The sequence below is a fragment of the Tympanuchus pallidicinctus genome, unplaced genomic scaffold, assembly GCF_026119805.1.
Source record: "Tympanuchus pallidicinctus isolate F22 unplaced genomic scaffold, pur_lepc_1.0 scaffold15, whole genome shotgun sequence".
Lineage (NCBI taxonomy): Eukaryota > Metazoa > Chordata > Aves > Galliformes > Phasianidae > Tympanuchus > Tympanuchus pallidicinctus.
In genome coordinates, this window is record NW_026294669.1 from 35,368,744 (window position 1) to 35,391,487 (window position 22,744).

General features: G+C 41.0%; 2 protein-coding genes across 15 annotated transcripts in view; one reads left to right on the forward strand and one right to left on the reverse strand.

Moving 5' to 3' along the window:
• Positions 1–22,744, reverse strand: part of LOC128076892 (UDP-glucuronosyltransferase 1-6-like) — a 245,886-nt gene that overhangs the window by 87,353 nt on the left and 135,789 nt on the right. The gene's annotated exons all lie outside the window — the stretch shown is intronic.
• Positions 1–22,744, forward strand: part of TRAF3IP1 (TRAF3 interacting protein 1) — a 37,555-nt gene that overhangs the window by 8,830 nt on the left and 5,981 nt on the right. For all 3 annotated transcript variants that reach the window (XM_052675256.1, XM_052675257.1, XM_052675258.1), the window contains exons 6-12: positions 4,818–4,893; positions 9,987–10,085; positions 12,585–12,675; positions 13,687–13,773; positions 14,282–14,402; positions 14,549–14,585; positions 15,199–15,275. In XM_052675256.1, coding sequence (XP_052531216.1) covers positions 4,818–4,893; positions 9,987–10,085; positions 12,585–12,675; positions 13,687–13,773; positions 14,282–14,402; positions 14,549–14,585; positions 15,199–15,275 — 588 coding nt within the window. The remainder of the gene's footprint in view (positions 1–4,817; positions 4,894–9,986; positions 10,086–12,584; positions 12,676–13,686; positions 13,774–14,281; positions 14,403–14,548; positions 14,586–15,198; positions 15,276–22,744) is intronic.

Sequence of the window (22,744 nt, forward strand, 5' to 3'; positions counted from 1 at the left end):
TCTTTCTCATGCTGGGGCCCCAAGGCTTGGATGCAGTACTCCAGGTGGGGCCTCACAAGGGCAGTGCAGATGGGGACAACCCCCTCCCTTCCCTGCTGCCACCCTTCTCTTGATGCAGCCCAGCATGCTGTTGGCCTCTAGTCCTTGTCTCTGCCATCACGCTCCTAGTCACAGCTTCTCTTTCTTCCCAAGCATAATCTTCCCTGCCTTTACATTGCAATGTGCTTCTTGTTTTCCACTTGATTTTTGTCTTGTTTCCACCATGTTTCACATAGGTGCTTTCATCAGACATGCTGCCTGCTTTGCAGCATAATGGCGTGGGAGAACTGAGAGAAGTGGGGACTTTTATTCAGTTTGAGATGTCCATGGAATTTCAGACTAAGTGGATTCTGTGCTGCATTCAAATTCCTTTGGGCTTTTTAATATTGTCCATGTACAGCAAAGTTACCATATAAAGTTTAGTCGTTGGTATGGCTCCTTTGAGATCAGGGACCTATATAAGATTCTCTCATTATTCATCAAAATTTTCATTTTCTTGCTGCTAATTTTCTGAGGCCAGCCTTAAAATACTATTTCAATTTTCACAGCTTGATTTTTTTTTTCATGTATTTTTTCTTGAACCGAAGAACCTGTATGTTACCAGGCATGTAATAGCCACCACGTGGGTATCTATAATTTTCTGGAACAACAAAAAAAGCAAATATCAGTAGGAATTAAGGAGAAACATTTGGCCAACACGTGGCAATCAGGAGACTCCTTTCTGATTGAAGGCTGTTGCATACCACATTGTTTCTGATCAGAGCAAGCCAGGTTGTGTTCTGTTCACTCAGTCCAGCTCAGGTAGAAACTTTGTTTGGAACAGACACTTAGAAGCTCAATCTGTCATGCTACAAAATACTACTACTACTAATAAAACAACTTTGTCTTTTGACAAGAGGTGATTCGAACTGTAGATCTTCTGAGTGTATGGTGCTGCTCATATGAAAGTGTCTGCAGAGCAGGTATGTCATTTAGCCCTATGGCAAAACACATTGGAAAAGTCTCTTCCATTTTACAGATGGCTGCTGAAACTTTTGGCTGAAGCTTTTTGTAATATCCTGTAACTTCTGGCCACTTCTGTAACAACCTTTATTTTTGCTGTACAAACCATATTGCTCTGGAATGGGACGTTTGAATCAGCCTCTAAAGTCCTATCTAATGAACTTCTGTTGGAACTCATCTATACTGAATGAAAAATGACATAACTGCCCTTGAAGCAGCAGAAAGAATTGTTCCATGGAAATCTCCTAAACATGGCTTAGATAATTTTGTTCCAGTGCTGTGAGCTGGAATGCTGTTTGCTGTCAGTTATTCATAATTGACTCACGTAATAGAAGTCCAGCGTTCACATTTATGTTGTAAGAAATAGCTATTTTTTCCCTAATAACTCTGTGTTTGAGGGGTTTTAATTAACAGAAACTGACAGCAATAGACCATCATCTTCTGAGCATCTCTCAAGAAAAGGTATTTGATCAGTATAATCCTAGTGTCATTGCCACACAGTCAAATGGATCTTTCCACGTTGCTGTAACAAACTAATGAATTATGCCTATTAATAACAGTGGCTATTTAGGAATAGATACAAGAAACAGAGGCAGTTTAAGGAAAAGAGCAATGAAAGTCTTCGAGCCTTAGAACTGAGCTGTATTTATGTGACAGTATTCATGGTACACAAAAACAGAAAGTGTGTTTCATAGAATGGCCTGGGTTGCAAAGGAACACAGTGCTCATCCAGCTCCAACCCCCTGCTGTGTGCAGGTCACCAACCAGCAGCCCAGGCTGCCCAGAGCCACATCCAGCCTGGCCTTGAATGCCTGCAGGGATGGGGCATCCACAGCCTCCTTGGGTTTATACATGTAATATTGTTTTATTGTTACATCTATGTATGTGTTACTGACAGTACACATGTAAATATAGCTCCTCCATCATGGATCTAATTAGCAAAGTCATCCACAACAGACAGAAGATTGAGTTAGATTCCTATTCACAGTTGTAATTATTGTTGGTGAACTCTCAGTGGACCTGATGAGTTAGAGGAAGGAATTCACAGGGGTTTATATGGTGAGCTGTTCACCTCTATTACTTGGGTGGGAGTGGCTTTTCTTCCCGTGAGTGCTGATGCATGGAGTGGCCATGGCAGGAGATGTATGGAAGCAAGTGGGCACGGAGATGATGTGTTGGCAGTTGGGCTAGCTGATCTTAGAGGTCTTTTCCAAGCTCTGTGATTCTTTGCCCGGAATTAGTTAGGAGGGAAGAAACTGTTCAACTCCTGCTGTGTGCATACAGCCATAAAGCAAACAGCATGGCTATAATAGAGGAGAAAAGTCTGACCTCCTGTGTGTGCTGCCTGCTGCTCATATTCAGTACCAGTCATTAGTGGGACTGTCAGTAGGTTCTGCTCACAAAATCAGAGCACATGGAGCTCGAAGGTCCCTGTATAAAAGTTATTGACAGAATCTGTTTATGAGATCCTTTTGTGAATGTGGAGGTCGATTATTGCATGGAAGGAATGGGGAATTAACAGTTTGGCAGGATTTCCTTTCAGACCATGTTCTTCTTGACCAGCTGAAACATTACAAATCGTTATTTTCTGATGTCTCAGGGTGAAAATCAGCCTATTTAAATAGATTAACAATAAAACAGCCAATTGGATGGTTTATAGGAGACTACTGTATCCTCTCCAAATAGGAACGTAATTACTCAAAACTGGGAAGCGTGTACATCCATCTAAGATCCCACTTAAATAATTTTCTTTCTGTATGGTATGAAATGAAGTGCAAGATTACTTTTTAATGACTTCACTTACTGCTTTTCAAAGTTTTGGAGCTTTGGAATTTGTAAGAAGCAGGAGGACCTATTTTATCTCCCTTTGGAAAGACTCAAGTCATAAATATCGTGGGCTTTATGTATTTGTATGCTACCATAGTGATTAAATGTTAGTGTTTTACTTTGCACCTGTTGCCAGCGTGCACATCTGGCACTACAGAAGTGTTAAGCAGCCTTTGCAGTCAGTACCTGACATAAATAAATGACTGAATCTGCTCCTCTAGAAGCCCCAGCACCTACTCAGCTCCTTCCCCACCTGTGCTAATAATTACATCACCCAAATTGCAGCTAAATGGTGAGTGTACCAGATGCAGCTTGCAGGTCTGTAGAACCAGACTGTGAGGCTGTGGGGAGCTCAACTTTTGCCCCTTGTCACTGTGAAAAGCAGTAGTAATTGAGATGAACCACCTCAGTATTAACTGTGCAGTTTGACCTTCTGTCTTTGATTTGTTTGAAACACGTCAGCATCTTGTGGAAGGAGTCTGTGGAATACAGTGTTAACAGAGAAATGGAGGAAGCTGTAATTCTCATTTGTGCTGTGAATGTGGGCATTATTTGTGGAGTTAGCAAGTAACTCTCGCTTGCAAACTTTGTGAGTTATTATTTCACACAAATTGCAAAATAAGGAGAAAATCCTGTGAAGTGCTGATCATCTTCACGGCCCTCCTCCAGACCTGCTCCAACAGCTCCTCATCCTCCTTGTGCTGGGGGCCCAGGTTTGGGTGCAGTCCTTCTGATGAGCCTCACAAGGGCAGAGCTGGCTGGCTTGTTACTGGGGCAGTAATGTGAGGGGTGAGAAGCTGTGAGCACCTGCTGGGCCAGATTCCCTTGCTGGCTGCATCCTTTAGTCTGTGTGTAACCAGAAGCCTTCTCTGCCAGTGCTGAGGTTGTTCTGTGTTGTTCTGCCTGCATGAGTGGCAATTCTGCCTGCCTTCAGACCTTCTGCTGCCCAAGGCTGGGGCATAAGGGGATGCAGGGCCTCTGTTCTGCCCCCATCTGTACCCACAAGCTGTACAGGGCCAGCAGGAGCTCTCCTTTACATCTTGCCCTTTCCCTGGAGGCATATGGCCACTGGATGCTTAACACAGGGCCTTTGCAGGAAGTATTGCCAGTCAGCTGTTCTTAACTTCAGGCAGTGAAAGCTGTATCCAGAGAAAACAAAATAATCATGCTTTTGTGTGCTTTCCTGCCTTCATTTCCTGGCCTCTTTGAATTGCTTGTGGGCTTAGGACAGAGTCCTCATAAAAAGTCCTGATTTTTCCTTCAGTTTTAACTTTTTCACTTATGGATTGCTATCATCACCCGTTCTGTTCCAGCTGTACCTTCACATCACCCACTGCTTCTTCGATGGCCTTTCTGATAGGACCCATGTCTCAGTTTGTCCATGTTTGACTTAAGGGCTATGTATATCTATTGCCAGAATTTTTTAGTGTCTAGTTCTGTTTCAGAAGGAAATTCAATACACTTCCTAGAAAATGGAAGAGAAACTGTGTGTGCAGTGTGGCTGAAACATGGAGGAGACTCTGAGATCAATGTTAACCCTTGGGATAGCCCACTAGTAGCAAAGCATTCTATTCCTAGACCAGTTATGGCATCACGCATGCACTGCACGTTTTGCAAGAACTCTGCTTTGGATGTGCTTAGATCACCTTTGGAAGTTGCCTTTACAGTAGTGAAATATGATCATATTTCAAGTTCATTAAAAAAAAAAAAAAGATAGCTACCACATATCCAGCAAAAACATCTGCAAACTCTTCTGAGGAAAATAGATTCTAGGTATTTTTCCTGTGTGTGCATCAGTTTTGTAAGTATTTTTTAATGTATAATAAATGTAGACCAAAAAAATCAACACATGTAATTCAAATTTAATTTTGAATATATGAATTTTTTTTATGTGAAGACATATAGATTTGTGCTTTTTTTTTTTTTTTTTCCTCTTTTTTTTTTTTAAGAGTGAAAGTCCTGCAGGAATATCAAGGCAGCCTTCAACAAAAGGATCACGGCAACGCGCCAAACCCAGAGGAGAAGGTAACCAGCAGGATGATATTTTTTCTATTAAATATGCTGGAGGGTTGTTATCCTGGAACAGAATAAAATCCTAAACATCCTTGCTTATTATTTTGGGTGCTTGTTTTTTACCCAGTTTGCATTTATGAATCCAGTGGGCTGTTCTGCATAGGTTTGGTACCTGGAGAGTGGTACTTAATTCAGTTTGGTTTCATTCTTCATGCAAAACTGCAGATGTAAATTCAACTTCTCATGATAATTACAGTTTTCTTTCTGAATGGACTTCATGATAGGTCTAAAACTATTTCTTTGTCTATTAGTTTCACAGAAACTGTTTCTTTGCTTCATAATCTGGCAAAATTAGACACAAATGACTTCAAAGACTTTAAGAGACTTAGTTTTTGTCTCATTTCTGTTAGTGAGGGTAAGTAGGTAGTGTATCTCAAATGATTAAATGTTGCACATTACTGTACAAAAAGGAACACGTGAAGGTTCCTCAAATACTTTGAACAGATCAATATTCAGCAAAGTGTTTTAGTTTAAATAAGATTCAAGATGTGGCGTTTTAGTAAGATTAAAGACATTTGTGATGCAAGATATGCCTTCCTGTAGGTATTAATTATACAAATGCTAACCCTGAGATATTTAACTTCATCATTTACTAACATTTGGGAAGTGTGTACTTCCTAGATTTATCTTTTCGATTTTTTTAATCCTTTCTCAAGGATTTGAAGGCCTTGGGTATTGGATTTCTTTAGGAATTATGGGATTGTAAATGAAAAGATTACATTTGCCATAAAAAAGAAGGGGAAAAAAAGCCATGTTCTGGGAGACTGACTCATTAATGCCCAGTGCAACAAGGAATTTCCCTGGGTATTCATTTGGTAAGCAATACATTAAACAGTCCACATTTGTGTTCAACTTTCTGGGTTTTTTTAATCAAAAAGATGGTTGGTTGAATTTGAGACTAGCAAAACCTTTTATAATGATTTACATAACTGGAGACACTTGTCGTAGTCCAGGTGTAACCTGGAGAGCAGATGGAAAGGAGTTGTTCACCGAAACTTCTGGCTTGTAGCCCCTTTGATTAGAGGGTTTTGAAGCAACCCTGTGTGTTTGTAGGTCTTTGGCTTCCAACAGTGTCATTACAGCTGTGATCAACTGTGCGTGGTCAGCAGTCAGTCAGTGCCTACCTGTGGGACCTGCTGTAGGGAGCCTGCTTTAGCAGAGGGGCTGGACTTGATGGTCCCTTCCAAGCCCTACAGTTCTGTGAGTGCATTGCACCTGCACTTATGTCAGGCTAGAACCCTGTGGCTTGAGTCTGAGCAGGGCAGGTTCTCTAGATATCATCAGCACTGAATCTGTATCCCAGATCATCTTCCTCAGTAGCCTAGCCAGATACCATGAGCCAAACTCTGTGGCATTTCTGCTGGGAGCACTGAGGAAGGAAGGCCAGGTATTTATTTGTTACCCACAGATTATCAGCAGGAAATGAGAAGCTGTTAGAGGCCCATCTTGTGCCCACCCAAGAGTATTCCATGCTGAAATTGTGGCTGTCGCCTCTGTCTGGTGTACAGTGCTGCAGCCTCTGCTCCCAGGTAGCAGTGACAGGACAAGAGGTAATGGCTTTAAGTTGCTGCAGGGGAAGTTCAGGTTGGATATTAAGAAAAAGTGTCTCTCAGAAAGAATTATAATGCTTTGGAACAGGCTGCCTGGGGAACTGGAGTCACCATCTCAGGAGGTGTTTCAGAACAGCAGAGAGGTGGCACTGAGGGATGTGGGCAGTGGGCATGGCGGGGTGGGCTGGGGTTGGATTTGGGGATCTTAGAGATCTTTTCCAAAGGGATTGATTGTATGATTGTATGATATAAACAACCCCTTTATTTTGGAGGTTAAGTCATGTTAGTGCTTGTTGAAGATTTTACATCACGTCTCGTCTACTTACAGGCTGTGAAGTTTTAATAATTTTGTTGCTGAAAAATATAATGTGGGTTCAATTAAATGGAGCTTTATTTTATTTCATAGTGATCAACAGCTGGCCCTACCACTTTATTTAGAATTTTTATTTAAAAAAAAAAAATTTGAATATTTGCTTTATAGCCCGGACAGGTCCTAAACTACAGTGACCAGACATGGCATGTTTTATGGGATCACCCAATCTTGAAAATCAGCAGCCATTATTCTGATAAATATGTTTTACCTTTTATCCACTGTTTTGGCTTCAAATTCAGTATTTTAAAATACTCTTTTCATGATGCAGCAGACCAGTGCACTCAAGGTTACCTATGTTACACCCTTTTTTTCCCTAATGTGAGAGAGTTACAGTAAGTAAACAAGGCTCCTGAATGCCCCAAGATGGAATCCTGAGGGTAATAAAACCTTCTGTAGGTGTACTGAAGCCTGCAGTGTGTCGTTGTCTGCAGCAACTGATGATGATGTTCAGACCTTTCTGTATTTTCTAACATTAAATGGAGACAAATAAATGTGCAGCAGTAGAACAGAAAGGAGTTTGTGTCAAGGCTGAACTGGTGAATGCAAATTCAGCTGTTATGAAAAACAAAACTAAGTGGTAAATGAAGGAGTAGTTAAACAATTACAGGTATGTTTTCTCTCCTGGTAATGAAACCAAGTTATAACAGCATTTGCTCACTTCTGTATATTAAAAACAAATTAATAGTGGCATTGAAGCAAAAGGGTTTTATTTTTCTATAGTTACTATTACTCATACCATAATTGCTTTCATAGTTCCAACAAGCCTTGCAGCAAAACCGGTTTCACGTGGTATTTTTTCTAATTTAGAAGTTGATCTGTAAATTGAATGTACTTTTTTAAACTTACAGTTGCTTTGAAAATAATTAACCCTTCTTTCGTGGAGGTGATGCACTGTGTGCGTGTGTTGCACAAATGTGTGTGTGTTGGAAGAGAACTGCCCACAGACTTGCACCTGAATATTAAAACCTGCTTCTATAATGAGGATTAATGTTGCAGAAGAGAATGAGGTGAAAACCAGCATAATTTACTGCAAACCCAGTTTCTGGATGGGGTGGAAGAGCTCTTGGTTTGCAGTCCATGACACATGTACTGGTTTCTCAGGGGTATGGTGCTGCACATGCAGGAGGGAAGCAATCTGGGACTTCTCATTGAGGCAGTAAAAAGAACTAATTTGGGGAATAACACGTTGGCAGGCTGTGAAAGGGTTGAGTGCAACTCTTTTTGAGTGCAACCATCCAACCAGTTCCTCACCCACTGACTGCTCCATTCACCAAATCCAGGTCTTGCTGAGTTAAAGGCAAGGATTTTGTGTGGGGTAGCATCAAATGCTTTGCACAAGATCACATAGAGTTGACCTCTATAGTAAGAGCCAGGAAAGGGAAAGCAATGCTTGCCATGTCAGTCTGATCTAATTGTCTGAATAATTGGAAACTGTCAAAAACTAATGTATGAATTTCCCTGGGAAATGCCATTAGTCATCTGTCTAGCCCAATCTCTGTCTCTGATAGGCAATACCCATACTGCTGGTAGCTGTTTTTCTCTGGTGGAGTATCTTTAGCAATGGATGACCTAGTAATCATTTTAGTACATAGGATTATGTCATTACAGGATTATGTCATTAAATTCTATAAATGAAACCTTTCCTTTACGATGGACTGAAGCACTTCACTTTCTACTCTTGGTATGGTTTTTCAGCAAAGGTTCAGACCTTATGGGTACCTTGTAGCACAGCTGTATGGATTGGTGATGAGCTTTTTAAATGCCTTTTTCAAAGTTTTGTTAAGTAGCTCTTCGTCCTGGCTTTTGTCAGCAATGGTAAATGAAAGGAGAGGGCTACTGTGTCAAAATCCTCACAGCTAACAGAACTCAACTATAATTCCATGGGTGGGCATGGTGGTGATGGCTTGGTGGTTGGTTTTTATGGTGTTGGAGGTCTTTTCCAACCTTCACAATTCTAAGATTCTAACATTGCTGCTGGAGTGGACTGTGTAACTGATGGACACCCCCGATGGCACAGGTGGATGGGAGATCCCCTGCTATTGGTCCTGAAAGCTGCAGCTTTACGCTGCATGCAGCAATTTCATCTCTTGTTCTGCAAGCGTTGGACACTTCAACCTCTAGTGTTAGTTGGGTTTATATCTGCTAAATCTTTTCCTAAGCATTCCAAACTGCTGATTTGTTGTGGTGGTGGAAATTCGGTCACCATAGCATAGGAGCCCCGTGGACCTGTTCTTTACATTTATATTACAGTCACTCAGTTTGCAGAAGCACCCAATTCAGTTCTTGTCCATTATTTTCAGGACCTTTCTTTACCTTTCTTTCTGTGTCTGCAGATCTCTTCCATATCTTTCTGTGTCTTCCTATTTCTGCTCCTGCTGTATTTTGAGGAATGTAAAAACTGAACACATTGCAAGTGAGGTTAAGGCTGTGTGTGTGTGTACTTTTCATATGGCAAAACCAACAGGATGTATAATCTGACAAACTGTAAAAGTAGGATTGTGGGGGTTTTTTGTTTGCTTTGTTGGTTTGTTTTTAATGTTGAGTTTTGTTTGCAGGAATTATATACAAATGGTGCTGAATTGTTTCTTCTTTGTCTCTCTTTGCCCTCAGTGTCACAGAATTTAAGAATCAGTGTACTTCAAAACCTCAGCTTTCTTCTTCCAGTGTTCAAGTTGTGGGGTTCATGTACTGAAAATAAGCTTTTCTTACTTGAAACTTTTTAATGGCTTTAGTATGAAATGCTTTTACAGGAAAACCCTTCCCTTTTGGAACAAACCAAAGTGCATTCCAAGTGGCACACTAACAATATTGTGTATTTTAGTACTTACTTAGGCTTTATTTGTTAAATATTGTTTTACTAGCTTTGAGGCTTATAAATAATATCTCTAACTCACTTCTGAATTGAAGAAATTGCCTTAGTTTGCAGTAATATAAGGAGTTCAGTCAGTAGATCTTTTAAAAAGTATTTGTGAACTTTAAATGTTATTTATTTGCACTCAAGATGGCTTATGAACCTAAGGTAGCTCTTAAAGATATATTAAATGTAACAGGCATTTAGCATGGTGGTTTTTTTTTAATTTAAAATTGTAATTATATCATTTAATTATCAACTTCTGTTATAGGAATGGTAGAAATGAAGAGTGTGGCAGATGGGATTTCAGCGGACAGTGCTGCTAAACTGCAGGAGAAAGCTGAACCAGGACTTGTAGTAAAACAGAAAGGTAGGTGGAATAAGAGCTTGGCTGCCTTGGAAAGGCTAACTTGAGTGCCGTGCAGTCAGCCTTGAATCCGTGCAGTTTCTTGAAGGTAAGGAAGGATAAAGGTAAGGAATTCTTGCATAAAGGTAAGGAAGGGGAGAAGAGGACAAGTTTTCAGTGGCCAATGCTCGCACTGTCCCAGGGAAAATGCTCCTGAATCCCTTGGTGACTTGTTCTGTGTAACTGCATGTTGCCTTTTTGTGCAGGTGTTTGGAAGTGTCACTTGGTATTTGTGTTTTGGAGGAATTTTGAGGCAAATTCCATCTCTGCCTTCTTATTTCTCCCTTAACAAAAATAAAAAAATAAAAAATAAAAAGTTGTATATGGCTCCCTAGACGTGCACTGTTAATGAGATATTTGTATCCAGATACAGCATATGTGGCATAAGAGAAGCAAAATGTAGGAAGAAGAACTGAGAGTGAAGCAAAAAACTGTGGTTTTATTCTCTCCAGATCCAGACACATGAACAAGTTGGGGGAGTTGATGCCACTGTCTTAGTTTCAGCTTAGTTTCCTTCAAGATTGCCTGCTGTGATGCTGTGTTTTGGTTCTAGGAAAAAAACTGTGTTGATAACACACTGATGTTTGTAGTTAAGCATGTTGTGCAGAGCCAAGGCCGTTTGCAGCAAAAGGCCCGAGGAGTTGGGAGGGAACAGAGTTAGGACAGCTGACTTAAAGTAGCCAAAGGGCTGTTCCAGGCCACATGACATTGTGCAGAACGAGTTTGAAACGGATGGGAGTTCATCTGGTTCTCTTCCCCTGCTTGTGGGCTACCTGGGATGTCAGTTGAGGGTGGTGAGCAATTGCTTGTGCATCACTGGTGATATACATTCACATATATATGCAATAACTATTATCCTTTTCCTTTTCTCTATCTTAATAGTTTTATCTCAACCCATGAGTTCTACTTTGGGGGAATGAGACTTTGTGGTGCTGGGCTGCCTGCCAGGTTAAACCACAACAGTCAAACCAGTGACCAAGGTGGGGCTGGAAGGGCTGAGATAACAGCAGATCTGACCAGACTGTGTTAACACAGGGTGTTGGGGTAGTTCAGTAATTGCTGCTCATTATGTTGATTTATCCCTATTTATGGAGCCCTTTCGGAGTCTTCCCATGGAGCTATATTCCTTCTTTCCCTAGAGATCAAAAGCTAGTTACAGTAGCTCTTGAGAACTCTGAATATCCCTGGCGTGTTCATAGCTCCTATTGCTGTGTCTTGAATGTACTTCAGGTTATGTTTAAACAATTATTTCAGCATCTCATCTGCCCCAAGGTGGGATGGTTGAGTGGCACCAATGGCAGTGTCATACCAGTTGGGACTCCTCATATCATAGAATGGTTACAGTGGTTGCTATGTGTGTGGGATATCAAAGGCTGTTTCCCACTCCACCCGTGGCCTTCAGGGCCTCATAGCTGTGTAATCCAAGGAAATGTAGACAGTCAGCCAATATATTTGTGTGCCTTACACAACTGGGAGAAATTCCACCCTACTGCCTTTAGCACTCAAGTGTGGGTTGCTGGAAACAGTCACTTGTGTTTGTCCCTGCTCTCCTGGCAGTGGCAGTAGTTCTCAGCAAGAGAACTTTTGTGACTTTTCTGAAAAACCAATGTGTTTACTATTTCCAGATGAATTTGCCAGTGACTTTGTAGTGACAGAAGACCAGCACTGAATATACCAGGGATAGCTAAAAACTTCTGTTAGAAATAAAGCAGTGCTTTTTAATAAATAAAGCACTTCTGCAATTTAGTGAGTTTTGTTTTTTTTTTTCTCTTATGCTATATACTAAAGATTAAAAAAAGAAACAAAAAAACTGTAATTTGGTTGCATTTGCATGCTTTGAGTAGACTTTATTCAGGTAGTTTGTAGTTGAAAGAATACCAAAAAGCAATCTATGAAAGTGCTTTGTAATTCAGGTTAAGTGCTTTCCAAAGGGGAGAGAAACCCAACAACATAAAGTGGTCATAAACTATTACTTTTTTTTTTTAACTTGAAAATAAGCAGATCCTATGGGGAATTTCTTGCAATATGTTACAGGTAGTTACTGCAACAACCACTTCAATAAAACCTATAGTTTCCATTTTCTTAATGCCTGCACACAATGTTTTTTCCCTCCCATTACTTGTATTTGTGGGTTCTGCTCATAACAAAAGTTAAAGCGATCCACAGAACCTTCCCTACAGCAGCGGGTAATGGGGGCAGTGATGAACAAGGAGGGTAGAATTCTCCTTTCTATCTTATAAGCAACGTGTGAGACAGATGTCAAGATGCAGTGAGAGCCGAAATCAGCTGAGACCTTGGATATATAAAGCTTATAGAGTTGTATTTAGTTTGTAATACAACGCATTTCATTAACACATTAAAGTATAGTGCTGATAAGGCTTGAAATACTGTTGTAAAGAATTAGATTTGCATTGCCAACATGACAGGTATGACACTATTACACTTTTTTTTTTCATTGAATAGAAGAAGAAGCAGAGAACCTTGATCCTGAAAAGCCTGAAATATCTGAAAATGGTGAAGTAGCCAATGATCTTCCACCTCAGGCTGTCCAAAGGTTTGTTCCTGTTCTTTATTCTGTCTGACTGAAGCACAGAATGGTGTCTGGAGGTAATACAGTTGCAGTGGAAATGCTGAGTCGTGGCCTGAAGCAGTGATTGAGCACCTGATGGAAGGCAGGGCCAACTTAGAGGAGCTCAGATGGATGCAGTGTACCTGAGTGACTGGAAGGGGTGAAGCCCGCATCCACCCCTTCCGAGATCTCATTTAAGGGTTAGTAGTGGAGGTGAGGGCATCTCTTGCTGGAGATCCCTGTGTTTTTGAGGCCTTTCAGAGCAGCTCTTTTCCTTCATTTTTGCATGTGGCTGCTGTGTTTGAGCTTGTTCTCATTTGCTGCAGCCAAACACTTTGCCACCCTGCTATTATCACAGTACTTTCCAGCCCATTATAGCATTACAACTGTCAATTGGAAAATAGCAAGGGAACGTTGGGCAGTTTGTGCCTGTGGCACTCAATAATGAATATTATCCCATGTATGGTTCATTTTAGTTGTTTTCCTTCTATGAAGAAAACTTTGAATCTTGAATGTCATTCTTAATCCAAAGAGTGCTTTGATGTAATCTTACTAAATTAAAAGTGATCTGTGAGGAGTCTCTTGAGTCTGTTGCATCACAAGCACTTCAGAAGTGTGGTGTTATGGGTGAGATGAACTTGCCTTTCAAATCCCAGTTTACCTTTTCTTTGCCCAGAAGAAGGCTACTGTAAACGTATCACTTATAGAAATGCATTTATTCCTTTTGCTGTATCCAGATTATTTTTTAGTGAGACAAACTAAGAGTTGGTTTTACCCAAAAATGATATTATTCTTGTTGAAGGTCACACTTGCTAGGTTTTCCCAGACTCCTCATAGGACAGAAGGCATTGCAATATAGGACTGTACAATGGGGATGTTTCATTGGTTTTATGCACTGGCAAAGTTACTTGATTCATCTGGATAGGCACGTCTGCCCCTTTGGGGGACACGTGAGCTTCCTTTTGCAATATAGGTGAGAAGTCTCTTTTCTTGCAGACGTATTCCCCGTCCTAGCAGTGCAAGGCCAGCACCACCCCGAGTAGTAAAACGCCAAGAGAGCATGGAGGCCTTGCTTCCAGAAAGGTGAGGAGTGTGGGAGATGCAGAAAAGATGTTGTTAATTCTTATGCCACACTATTTTAAGATTTTTTGTGCACCCCGTGCGAGTGAATAGCATCAGGCTAGTTGGTTTGGGCAGGAAAACTTGAGCCTTTCTGCAAATCCAGTGTATGACTTGGAAGTTACAGTTGGTGGCCACATCAGGAAGTTCAAAGGTAGATGCAACCTAATTTTTTTTGCCCCTGGGAACTTTGAAGCCGATAAACCCAGGACATTTAATCTTAACTACCAGAAGAAGAGATCTGTAAGGCATGCAGTGTATCTTGTGCTCAAAAAAGGCTGAAACAGCCCCTTGAATTTATGGCCAAAATGTCTTGCAGGTGGTATCAAATGAGTGCCAAGCACTAAAGCAGTGTATGCAGAAGTAATGGCAGTGAAGGAATTTGGTGTGCTGCTTTGTTTTATGGAAGGAGGTGATGGAATGGATCGGAATGGGACCTAATAGGCTTCCATGTTTGTTTTATCTCTTTCAGGAACAGTAGTAGTAAAGCAGTCTCACATGTGATCATAGACCAGAAGGCTTCTGATGATGATGATGACCAGTTTGTGGTGGAGGCAGCCTTGCCAGTGCCCGAAATGCCAGAGCTGGAAATGGTCTGTTAATGTTACAAATTATAGAACCTTTCCACCCTTTGTAACTTGCTTGTTTAAGTAGCTTCTAGCTGGACATGCTGTTGAATAGCTTTGTATCATAGCAATGCCAAATATTTGCAACTAAAGCTCTCTCCCTGCACGTGTAGGAGCCAGAAGTGGATCTGGAGGAGGATGAAAAGCATGGTATGTTTGCTTTTGTAAATATTTGTATGCATATACATATAGAAAAAAACAACACATTTAAACTTAGAGCTAAGCACTTAAAATGAGGAATACAGCAGCAAAGTATCTCTTGAGGGAGCAGAACCTTCTTGCAACTTTGCAAGAAAAAGGCAAATATTTCTCAAATGAAGTCTTGCACAGTTGAGCATTGGGATTTACAGCTGATGTCAAATACCTACTGTACGTCTCTCTGAGATAGGTGAAGGGGTTGGCAGGTCAAGGCAAGTTACAGGAAGCCTCCTAGGCAAATGGATGGTCTGGTTCTTAACAGTGTTTATGCTTCTGACCTCAGATATCTGATTCAGGGCCTTCCGTCCATTATGGCCACATTGCATATTATTTAGGTGGGCTTAGTTCTCTGTATCAAAAAATGACTAACAAATTGCTATCTATGTATACACATGTGCATGTGTATGGAGATAAGACACTGGAAAAATAGATGTAAAATATCTTGTATCTCAGTAACTGAAATATAATGGGACACTGTTCATGTTGGTTTTGATGTTATTGTCCGGAATGTTTAGAATAATATTTTTGTAACAACAGTGCTGAGACATATCCTCATTTTATCCAGGTGGACTTGTAAAAAGAATCCTAGAAACAAAAAAGGATTATGAAGCATCACAAAAATCATCAAAGACAACAGAAAAGGTAAGATGGAAATGGCCTGCAAGAAATTATGACCATTAAATATTGTAATCATGACCTTTTCTTCTCCTTTAGGTTTTTTTTTTTCCATTTTTTGATCAAACTCCTCCTTTGTATGTTATACTTACCTGCATTAGTCCTTCAGTCCTCTACATTCTCTATGTTGTGCTTTATACAGCATTTAGTAGTCTTCCTTAGCCTGTTTGTTTTCCAGAACAGTCCGATTTCAGCCTTGCCATAGATGCAATAGGACACATTCTACATTTATGTGGCTGCATAATTATTGTTCCAATCTTAATTGTCCTCTGGTCCTATCAACCATCAGTCATTACCTGTAAAAAGTAGGGATCTCTGCAGTTAACCATTCACAGTAAGCATTTCCATATCACCAGATGTTATCTTAGTGAAATCCAGCATACTTGAGCTTTCTTGACTGAATTGAGAAAGTGATTTCATTTCATTTCCCCATCCAGAAATTGGAATAGGGAAATGGGAGAGAGGGAGGTCTAGAGAGATTCTAGGAGCAATCACAAACCAGAAGCAAAACGTTGAAGCCCCCTGATATTCATGTATTCCTTCCATCACTGGGCAGCTCTTGCTCTTCTAGCCTTGCACAGCTCATGTTGCGAGAAGGCACAAAAGGCAGAACACTTTGGATCCTTGGCCTTTTGGGAACATTTTGGATAAGGAGTGCAGTTCAGAGTGCTTTTACAAAAATACAAACAGGTACACAGCATTTTGGAGAGGCAGGTGCTTTTCACGTGCTCTTAAATCTTCAGTTCTACCTGCATCTCTCTTCTTACATTTACTCAGTACTAGGGATAGATGTAGTGTGGCATTCAGCACTTTTAGTAGGTACTGCAACTCAGATCTTAAGAGCTAAGCTTTTAACAAAACTCTTTCAAATACCTTTCTGAAACTGGGAGAAACTTTTGAAACATAGAGCACTTTTTGGCCTCCTGTTACTTTAATGAATGTAGTTCTTGGCAACGAGTAATGACATTGTGATAGGTTATGAGTAAAGTGCACAGCTGGAAAAAACAAGTCCCTGAAGGACTAAAACTCATGATAGACAGTAGACTTTTCTTTTTAAAAAAGGATTTTATCTAGAACTTGTATGCTTTCATAATCATTTCTGGCAATCTGCAGCAAAAATGACACAACTTGTTAGGACTGTGATTTTTGGGAGGGTGAAATCAACAAATCTCTTAAATAGGGACACTCCCAAATGCTTTAGTGGTAGTGAGTTATACTGTCATGCCAGACCAGCCTTTTTGTTCCTTCCCCAGCACATGGAGGAAATGAGGAAGGTGGATGGGGGACCACCTTCCTATCTGAGGTTTGGGGTTGCCTGAGATCCAGGCTTGCTTTGCAGACCAAAAATTCCTTTCATATATTGCATGGGCTGAGATTAAAGAAGAAAAATAATTCTTACAATGGGAAAGCCTTCATTTTCTGCTCATAACCCATTTTGAGTAAATACAGCTTTTTCCAGCTTGCTGAATTGAATTACAAACTATTTATTACAAAGGTGCACCTTGTATTGCCTATATAGTGATCATTTGAATGTTCTTGGCTATTTCTAGTAAGTTCTGCCTTTATAGAGCTGTGTGGAGAAAGGGAAGAGTTAGAGATAATATTGCTCTGTTTATGCAGTAGCTCTAAAGCTCATTACTGGAGTGTGTGTTGAGCTGGCAGTTGTGAGAACAAGAGATACAGCTGTTCCTGTTCCTAGTTTTATAACTAGGTGGTGCTGTTCAATCAGCAATCTCCAGGCTAAGTTTTGGAATGGCAGTAGCAGTCGAATTAGACTTTTTTCTGCCAGTACATAATTGTATTGCAGGCTATATTGTGTCCTGTCAAGTGAACACTTGGCACAGAAAGGAACAATGGGGAGCATTTACAAAACCTCATGGGTTTCATGTTCTGGAAGTTTCCTCTGGGAATTGTACTAAGTTTTCCCTTTTTTTCCTTTTTCTGCCCTGAATACATGTAGCTCACTAAATAAAACAATTCCCTTTTAACCCCTTCAATTCTTTTTACATGCACATTAGGCCTCTGTGTCTTTGTACAATCATCGTTTAGTCCCACTGCCTATTTTCAGTCTCTAAAACACTCATTCTGTCCTTGTTTGCCTTTTGTTGCTTCTTTTGAAGCACTGATCTGCGTTAGCAGCACTGATAATGGACAACTAATTCTGGAAAAGCAAACCTGCTGACTTCCATCACGTGAAAATTTGCACACAGCAGTAAGCTCCTGAATATCATCTGTTCTCATATCCAAGCAGCTGGCTGCTGCTGCTGCATTTAGTCTTCTTGCTGCTACTGCTTTTCAAATTAAATCACAGAATGGCCTGGGTTGAAAAGGACAACAATGCTCATCTAGTTTCAAACCCCTGCTGTGTGCAGGTCACCAACCAGCAGCCCAGGCTGCCCAGAGCCACATCCAGCCTGGCCTTGAATGCCTGCAGGGATGGGGCATCCACAGCCTCCTCGGGCAACCTGTGCCAGTGCCTCACCACCCTCTGTGTGAAAAACTTCCTCCTCATATCCAACCTAAACCTCCCCTGTCTCAGTTTAAAACCGTTCCCCCTTTCCCTATCTCTATCCACCATTGTAAGCTGAAGCTGTTGTGATACAGAGAGGAGAAGCACAGTTTTCCTGACAGCAAAGCAAAAACTCAATGGAAAAGATGATTAAAAATCTTTTTTAACCAAATCTCAGAGTTGGTGACTGGGACTTGACAGATGTAGCCCAAAAAAAAACCACGAGTTTGAGAGACTGCTGAGTTCTTCTGACAGAAGACAGTGATAGGCTGTATAATCAATGAATATTAAGATACTATAATTATAAAATAAACAAGAGAGTTAGGCAAAGCAGATAATGGTAACAAAAAGAGACTAGATAGAAAGCTTACCCCTATCCTGGGCTCACTTACAAAACTCCAGCACAGCAGATCTCCAGAAGAGATCCTTCCCCTGTGGTAGCCAGCTCTTAAATAGGTCTGGGAGAGATGGAGCCAGGCTCCACAGGTGAATTGCCTTCACCTGTGCTCCTCTGGCTGACTCATGGCTCACCTCAGGTGATCAATCAGAGGTTCAGGCCCTGACTCAGCAGTTCCTATACATAGGCATACCTCACATGAGAGCCCAGACCAGTAGTTTGGGAAAGAACAGTGACTGGTCCGTGGGATCTCGTTGGGAAGATGCAGCAAAAGTAATTAAAAAGAAAGAATGGTTTCAGGCGGTTTATTCCCGCCGAGTGCTCTGTGCTTGAGAGTGTAACCAAGTCCTGTTCTGTCGATGGGACTGTGAGAATGGCTCTGTGAGTGCTGGCCAACATGTTGTGTTAAATAGCTGTGGGTTTTGTGCCAGGTCTGGCTGTGCAGTCTGCTGGGAGCAGCATCAGTCTGAGACCTGACTGTTTCTCCCCAGCCTCTCAGCTCTTTCATTTAATTGGTTTTCCATCAAACTCTCCAGGAGAAATATCTTCTCCATCAGCATGCAACAGTATTCCAAAATGTGTTTTGCAATGGGGAGTAAAATGTGATTCTTGTATTTTGGAGTAAGATAATCACAAGTCCAGCAAAAATTTGAAAGAATAATTCCTTGGGAAATTATACCTGAGGTTGATCTGTGTGTCTGTCAGTGAGAATGTTTGTCTGCCCTGGTTTTATTAAACCATTCAATGCATGTAAAATAAATGAAATATTCTCTCTGCTATGTTCACTACTTCTTAAAGCCGTGTCTTTCTGCCAGAAGATGAAGAGGGAAGTGGAGATAATCTGAGCACGGGATCTTTTGGCTGATGCTTTACAGCATCTAATGCAGCAATTACCTGATCGGTGGCTCTACCTGAATTACTGTGGATTAATCAATTAGAAATTAGCAGAAGCTGATGAAGTAATACTTAATGGAAACATAGCACTCGTGGGCTCTTGGGGATGTTCCATACCTTTACTTGTAACTGCTGATTGCAGAAGAGTATTGTTTGTGTTAAAAGCATTTGCCTGAAACCTTCATTGTGCTTTTTAAGAAGTTTTAATAAAGAAAGAGACAAGAAAATCAAGAAAGACAGGGACTTTCATCATGTAGGTTTTGCATGTGCAGAAACTTAAAATAATATACACAATTTTCAGGTCAAACAAAAAGGTCAGTCTGGAAATACACAAGGTTTCTGCTGCCTTGATTAGCTGTGTTCAGCCTAACAAATTCCTAAAAAGACTTCCTAAATGTATTTGTTTAGAGTCTAATCCTCTTACGTTAAACAGAGAAAGAAACAGATGGTACGTTTTGTATTCCACTTCATTTATTTGATGTGTGGAAAGCGTAGGCAGGTTATTAAATAGTAGAAGCAAGTGGGATCACAGAATTCCCATCTTTCCCAAATATAGTCTTTGGAGAAGAAACAGATTCAAGGTTTGTGCTAGGAACAAGTGATATTAAAATAGCTTAGCACCTGGATAATATTAACTTCAATTACAAGTGCTGTAAATCAAGTAGGTACTTCTAAGCTCAGAGCAAATACAATCAATGCTGATTCTGTTTGTTCAGAGTTCTTCAGGTCATTGATTTTGTGCGTTAACCCACCAGCTGCACAGCACTGTGTCCACATCCAATTAGTGCAGGCAGTAATGTGACGTTTAGTTAACCATTTGTATTCATATCTCCCATCATGCCAGTGTTTCAAAGGGGCTCACAGTTTCTCAGCATCCTACCAGGTCACAGAATCACAGAATGGCACAGGTTGGAAGGGACCTCAAAGATCATGAATCTTCAACCATTCTGTAACATGCAGGACCACCAACCTCCACATTTCATAGCAGCCCAGGCTGCCCAGGGCCCCATCCAACCTGGCCTTGAACACCTCCAGGGATGGATGGGGCATCACAGCCTCTCTGGGCAGCTGTTCCAGCACCTCACCACTCTCACAGCAAAGAACTTCTCCTTGGCATCCAACCTCAGTCTTCCCTCCCTCAACTTCAAACCATTTCCCTTTGTCCTGCTGTTATCTACCCTTTCGAAGAGTTGATTCCCCTCCTGTTTATAGACTACCTTTAGGTACTGAAGGCTGCAATGAGGTCACATGTTGTAAGAAGTGCTGAGAGTGAGATTTGATAGGAATTACCTGCACAAGGGCTTTTGTCTTTGTCTAACAGCTCTGGCTATGGTGATGTGATGTTAGCTGAGTGGTTATGGAGTAAAGATGCAGGGAGAAACGTACCAGAACTGTACCATGCAGTTTGCTGGTGGTCAGGTGTTGCTGGAGCTTGAACTGAGTAATTAATGCTTGAGTTTCCCTGCTTATTACCAGGAGGAAAAAAAAAAAAAAAGAAAAAAAAAAAAGTGGTCCTCAATTAATTGTCTTACAAGCAGTGAAGGTAGGAATGGAACTTTTGTCACTATTGTGATATTCTTGGTATAATGGCAGCTGTGCGGTGGCCTTTGCATACTACACAAAATGTTTGCTCCTGTGGATACATACATAAATAAAAAAAGAGACAGCAGGTGGATCTGTTAAACAGAAAGTATATGTAGAAGTGCAGTGAGACAGCTGTGCTTTCCATCCCTAGGAAAGGATGCTGTGCTGGCAGCTCTTGTAGGAGAGCTACAGGTGATGTTCATACATTTCAGGAAGGTTATCAGTGGATCTGGCTGAGACATTCTGCTGGGCCATAGTCTGGTGTGAAAGCAGTTGGGTAACCCAAGGAACACGTGTTACAATTCATTCTGAATGGAAAAGGGGCTGCTGTTTCAACAGAGAAAACCACGGACCCACAGAGTGAGCAGGGCAGGTCTGGCACCCAGTGTGTCGTTTCAGATGAGCTGATACTGGAGTTGTATCTTGGTGTGTGTGTGGTCAGACACGTAGGATTCTGCTCAGCATGGTGAATAGCAAACTGACTTCTCTGCAGCAAGGCGAGCCAGCTCAAGGAGCTGAGGTGGGACGTTTACATACGTCTGAAAATTCCATCCTATTTTTTGTGTCTTGCAGCTCTGAAACAGGTCAGACTCTGGTAAGTCTAATGGTACAGAACATGGTGTCTCTGCTGCCTTGGCCTGCTGCTGAACTCGATACCTGGCATAAGCAGAAAAAGCATCCTGTTCATTTGAAATGATTTAACATTTACTGTTTTCCCCTCTGTTACTGTGGAGGACTTTCTTACAGTGATCCCTAGTGGATAGTTACCATATACTTAAAATGCAGGCTCTGTAAAAACCAGGAAAAGAAAACACCCTTTATGATCAAAAAATATTTTGTACAGTAAAAAAGCCCACGCTGTTATTTTTGCATTGAATGTATCAAAATTACTTGTCCAAAATGAAGTTTCTGTCCTATCCTAACTGTAGTAAGAGGTGGAAGGGAAATGGTATAGCTCCATAAAACTATGATTACTGGGGTCTGTTTCCATAATGGGACATAATACAATAGTTAAAAGGGGCTGTAGAAACTATTAACTGCTTGATGGATGCTTGTTGTAATTTGTTTCATATTTAAAAACTGTTAATTTAAAGAATGGAAACAAAGGAGAAGCTATATAAAAGTAATCAAATGCTGTTCCTGGAAGTGAATTTTTCAAGCAGGGTGAGTGGGGGGAAGCCATGCCACCTCTTTAACTCCATGGATGCCAGGCATTTCCCATATCCTCAGCAGCACGGATGTTGGAAGTGAATGTCTTGTGAAGGATCCACGTTTGTGCTAATTGCTTTAAGGAGGCTAAATTCAAGACAGGTAAAATTCTGGCTGTTTCTGGCACCCCGTTAATAATTTTCCCTTCATCGTTTAAGGAGAAAATTTCTGCTTTTTAATTTCTTCGGTCCCTGCATTCGAGTCCACGCTGTGTTCCGTTCAGGTTGAGGTAATGGGAAAGGCAGACTGTTTCCCAGGAATCCAAAATAAACATTTATCTTGGTGCCTTACGAAAAACATGAAGGAAAGGAAGCGTGTTGGGCCTACAGAAGTGATAGTCTTTTTACACGGAGATAATTTATTGATTCTTGGGCTTTTGTGAAAGGAGAGTTCATTGAGGTGTGTGACCTAATTAAATAGGCTGGAACAATTCTGATTCTGGCATTTTTCTTAAAGCTGAATATATCCTGTTACGTGTTTGTGCAGAATGAGCAAAGGTGGCATTCAGGACTCCAACCACCCACGTTGCTTGTTGTAATAAACCATCTGCCATAATTCTTAGTAATTTCAGGGGTGACCTGTGCAGATTTTAACCCATAACTGTAACTATTAAACAGAACAGACAGCACGGAGCTTGTTTTTTTCCCCCCCTTAACTGCCTTTAATCAGTGATATCTGGTGCAGCTTGAGTACTTCAGCTGTCCCTAGGCTGCGCCAAGTGTAGTGTGAAAAGAAAGAAAGGATTGATCATTATCTGTCCCTCCTCAAGCTAAGGGTGGTGTGCCAGGTGAGTTACTGTGCCCTCAGGTGTTGGGGAGGTTTTTGGGAGCTTGGAGTTTAAGT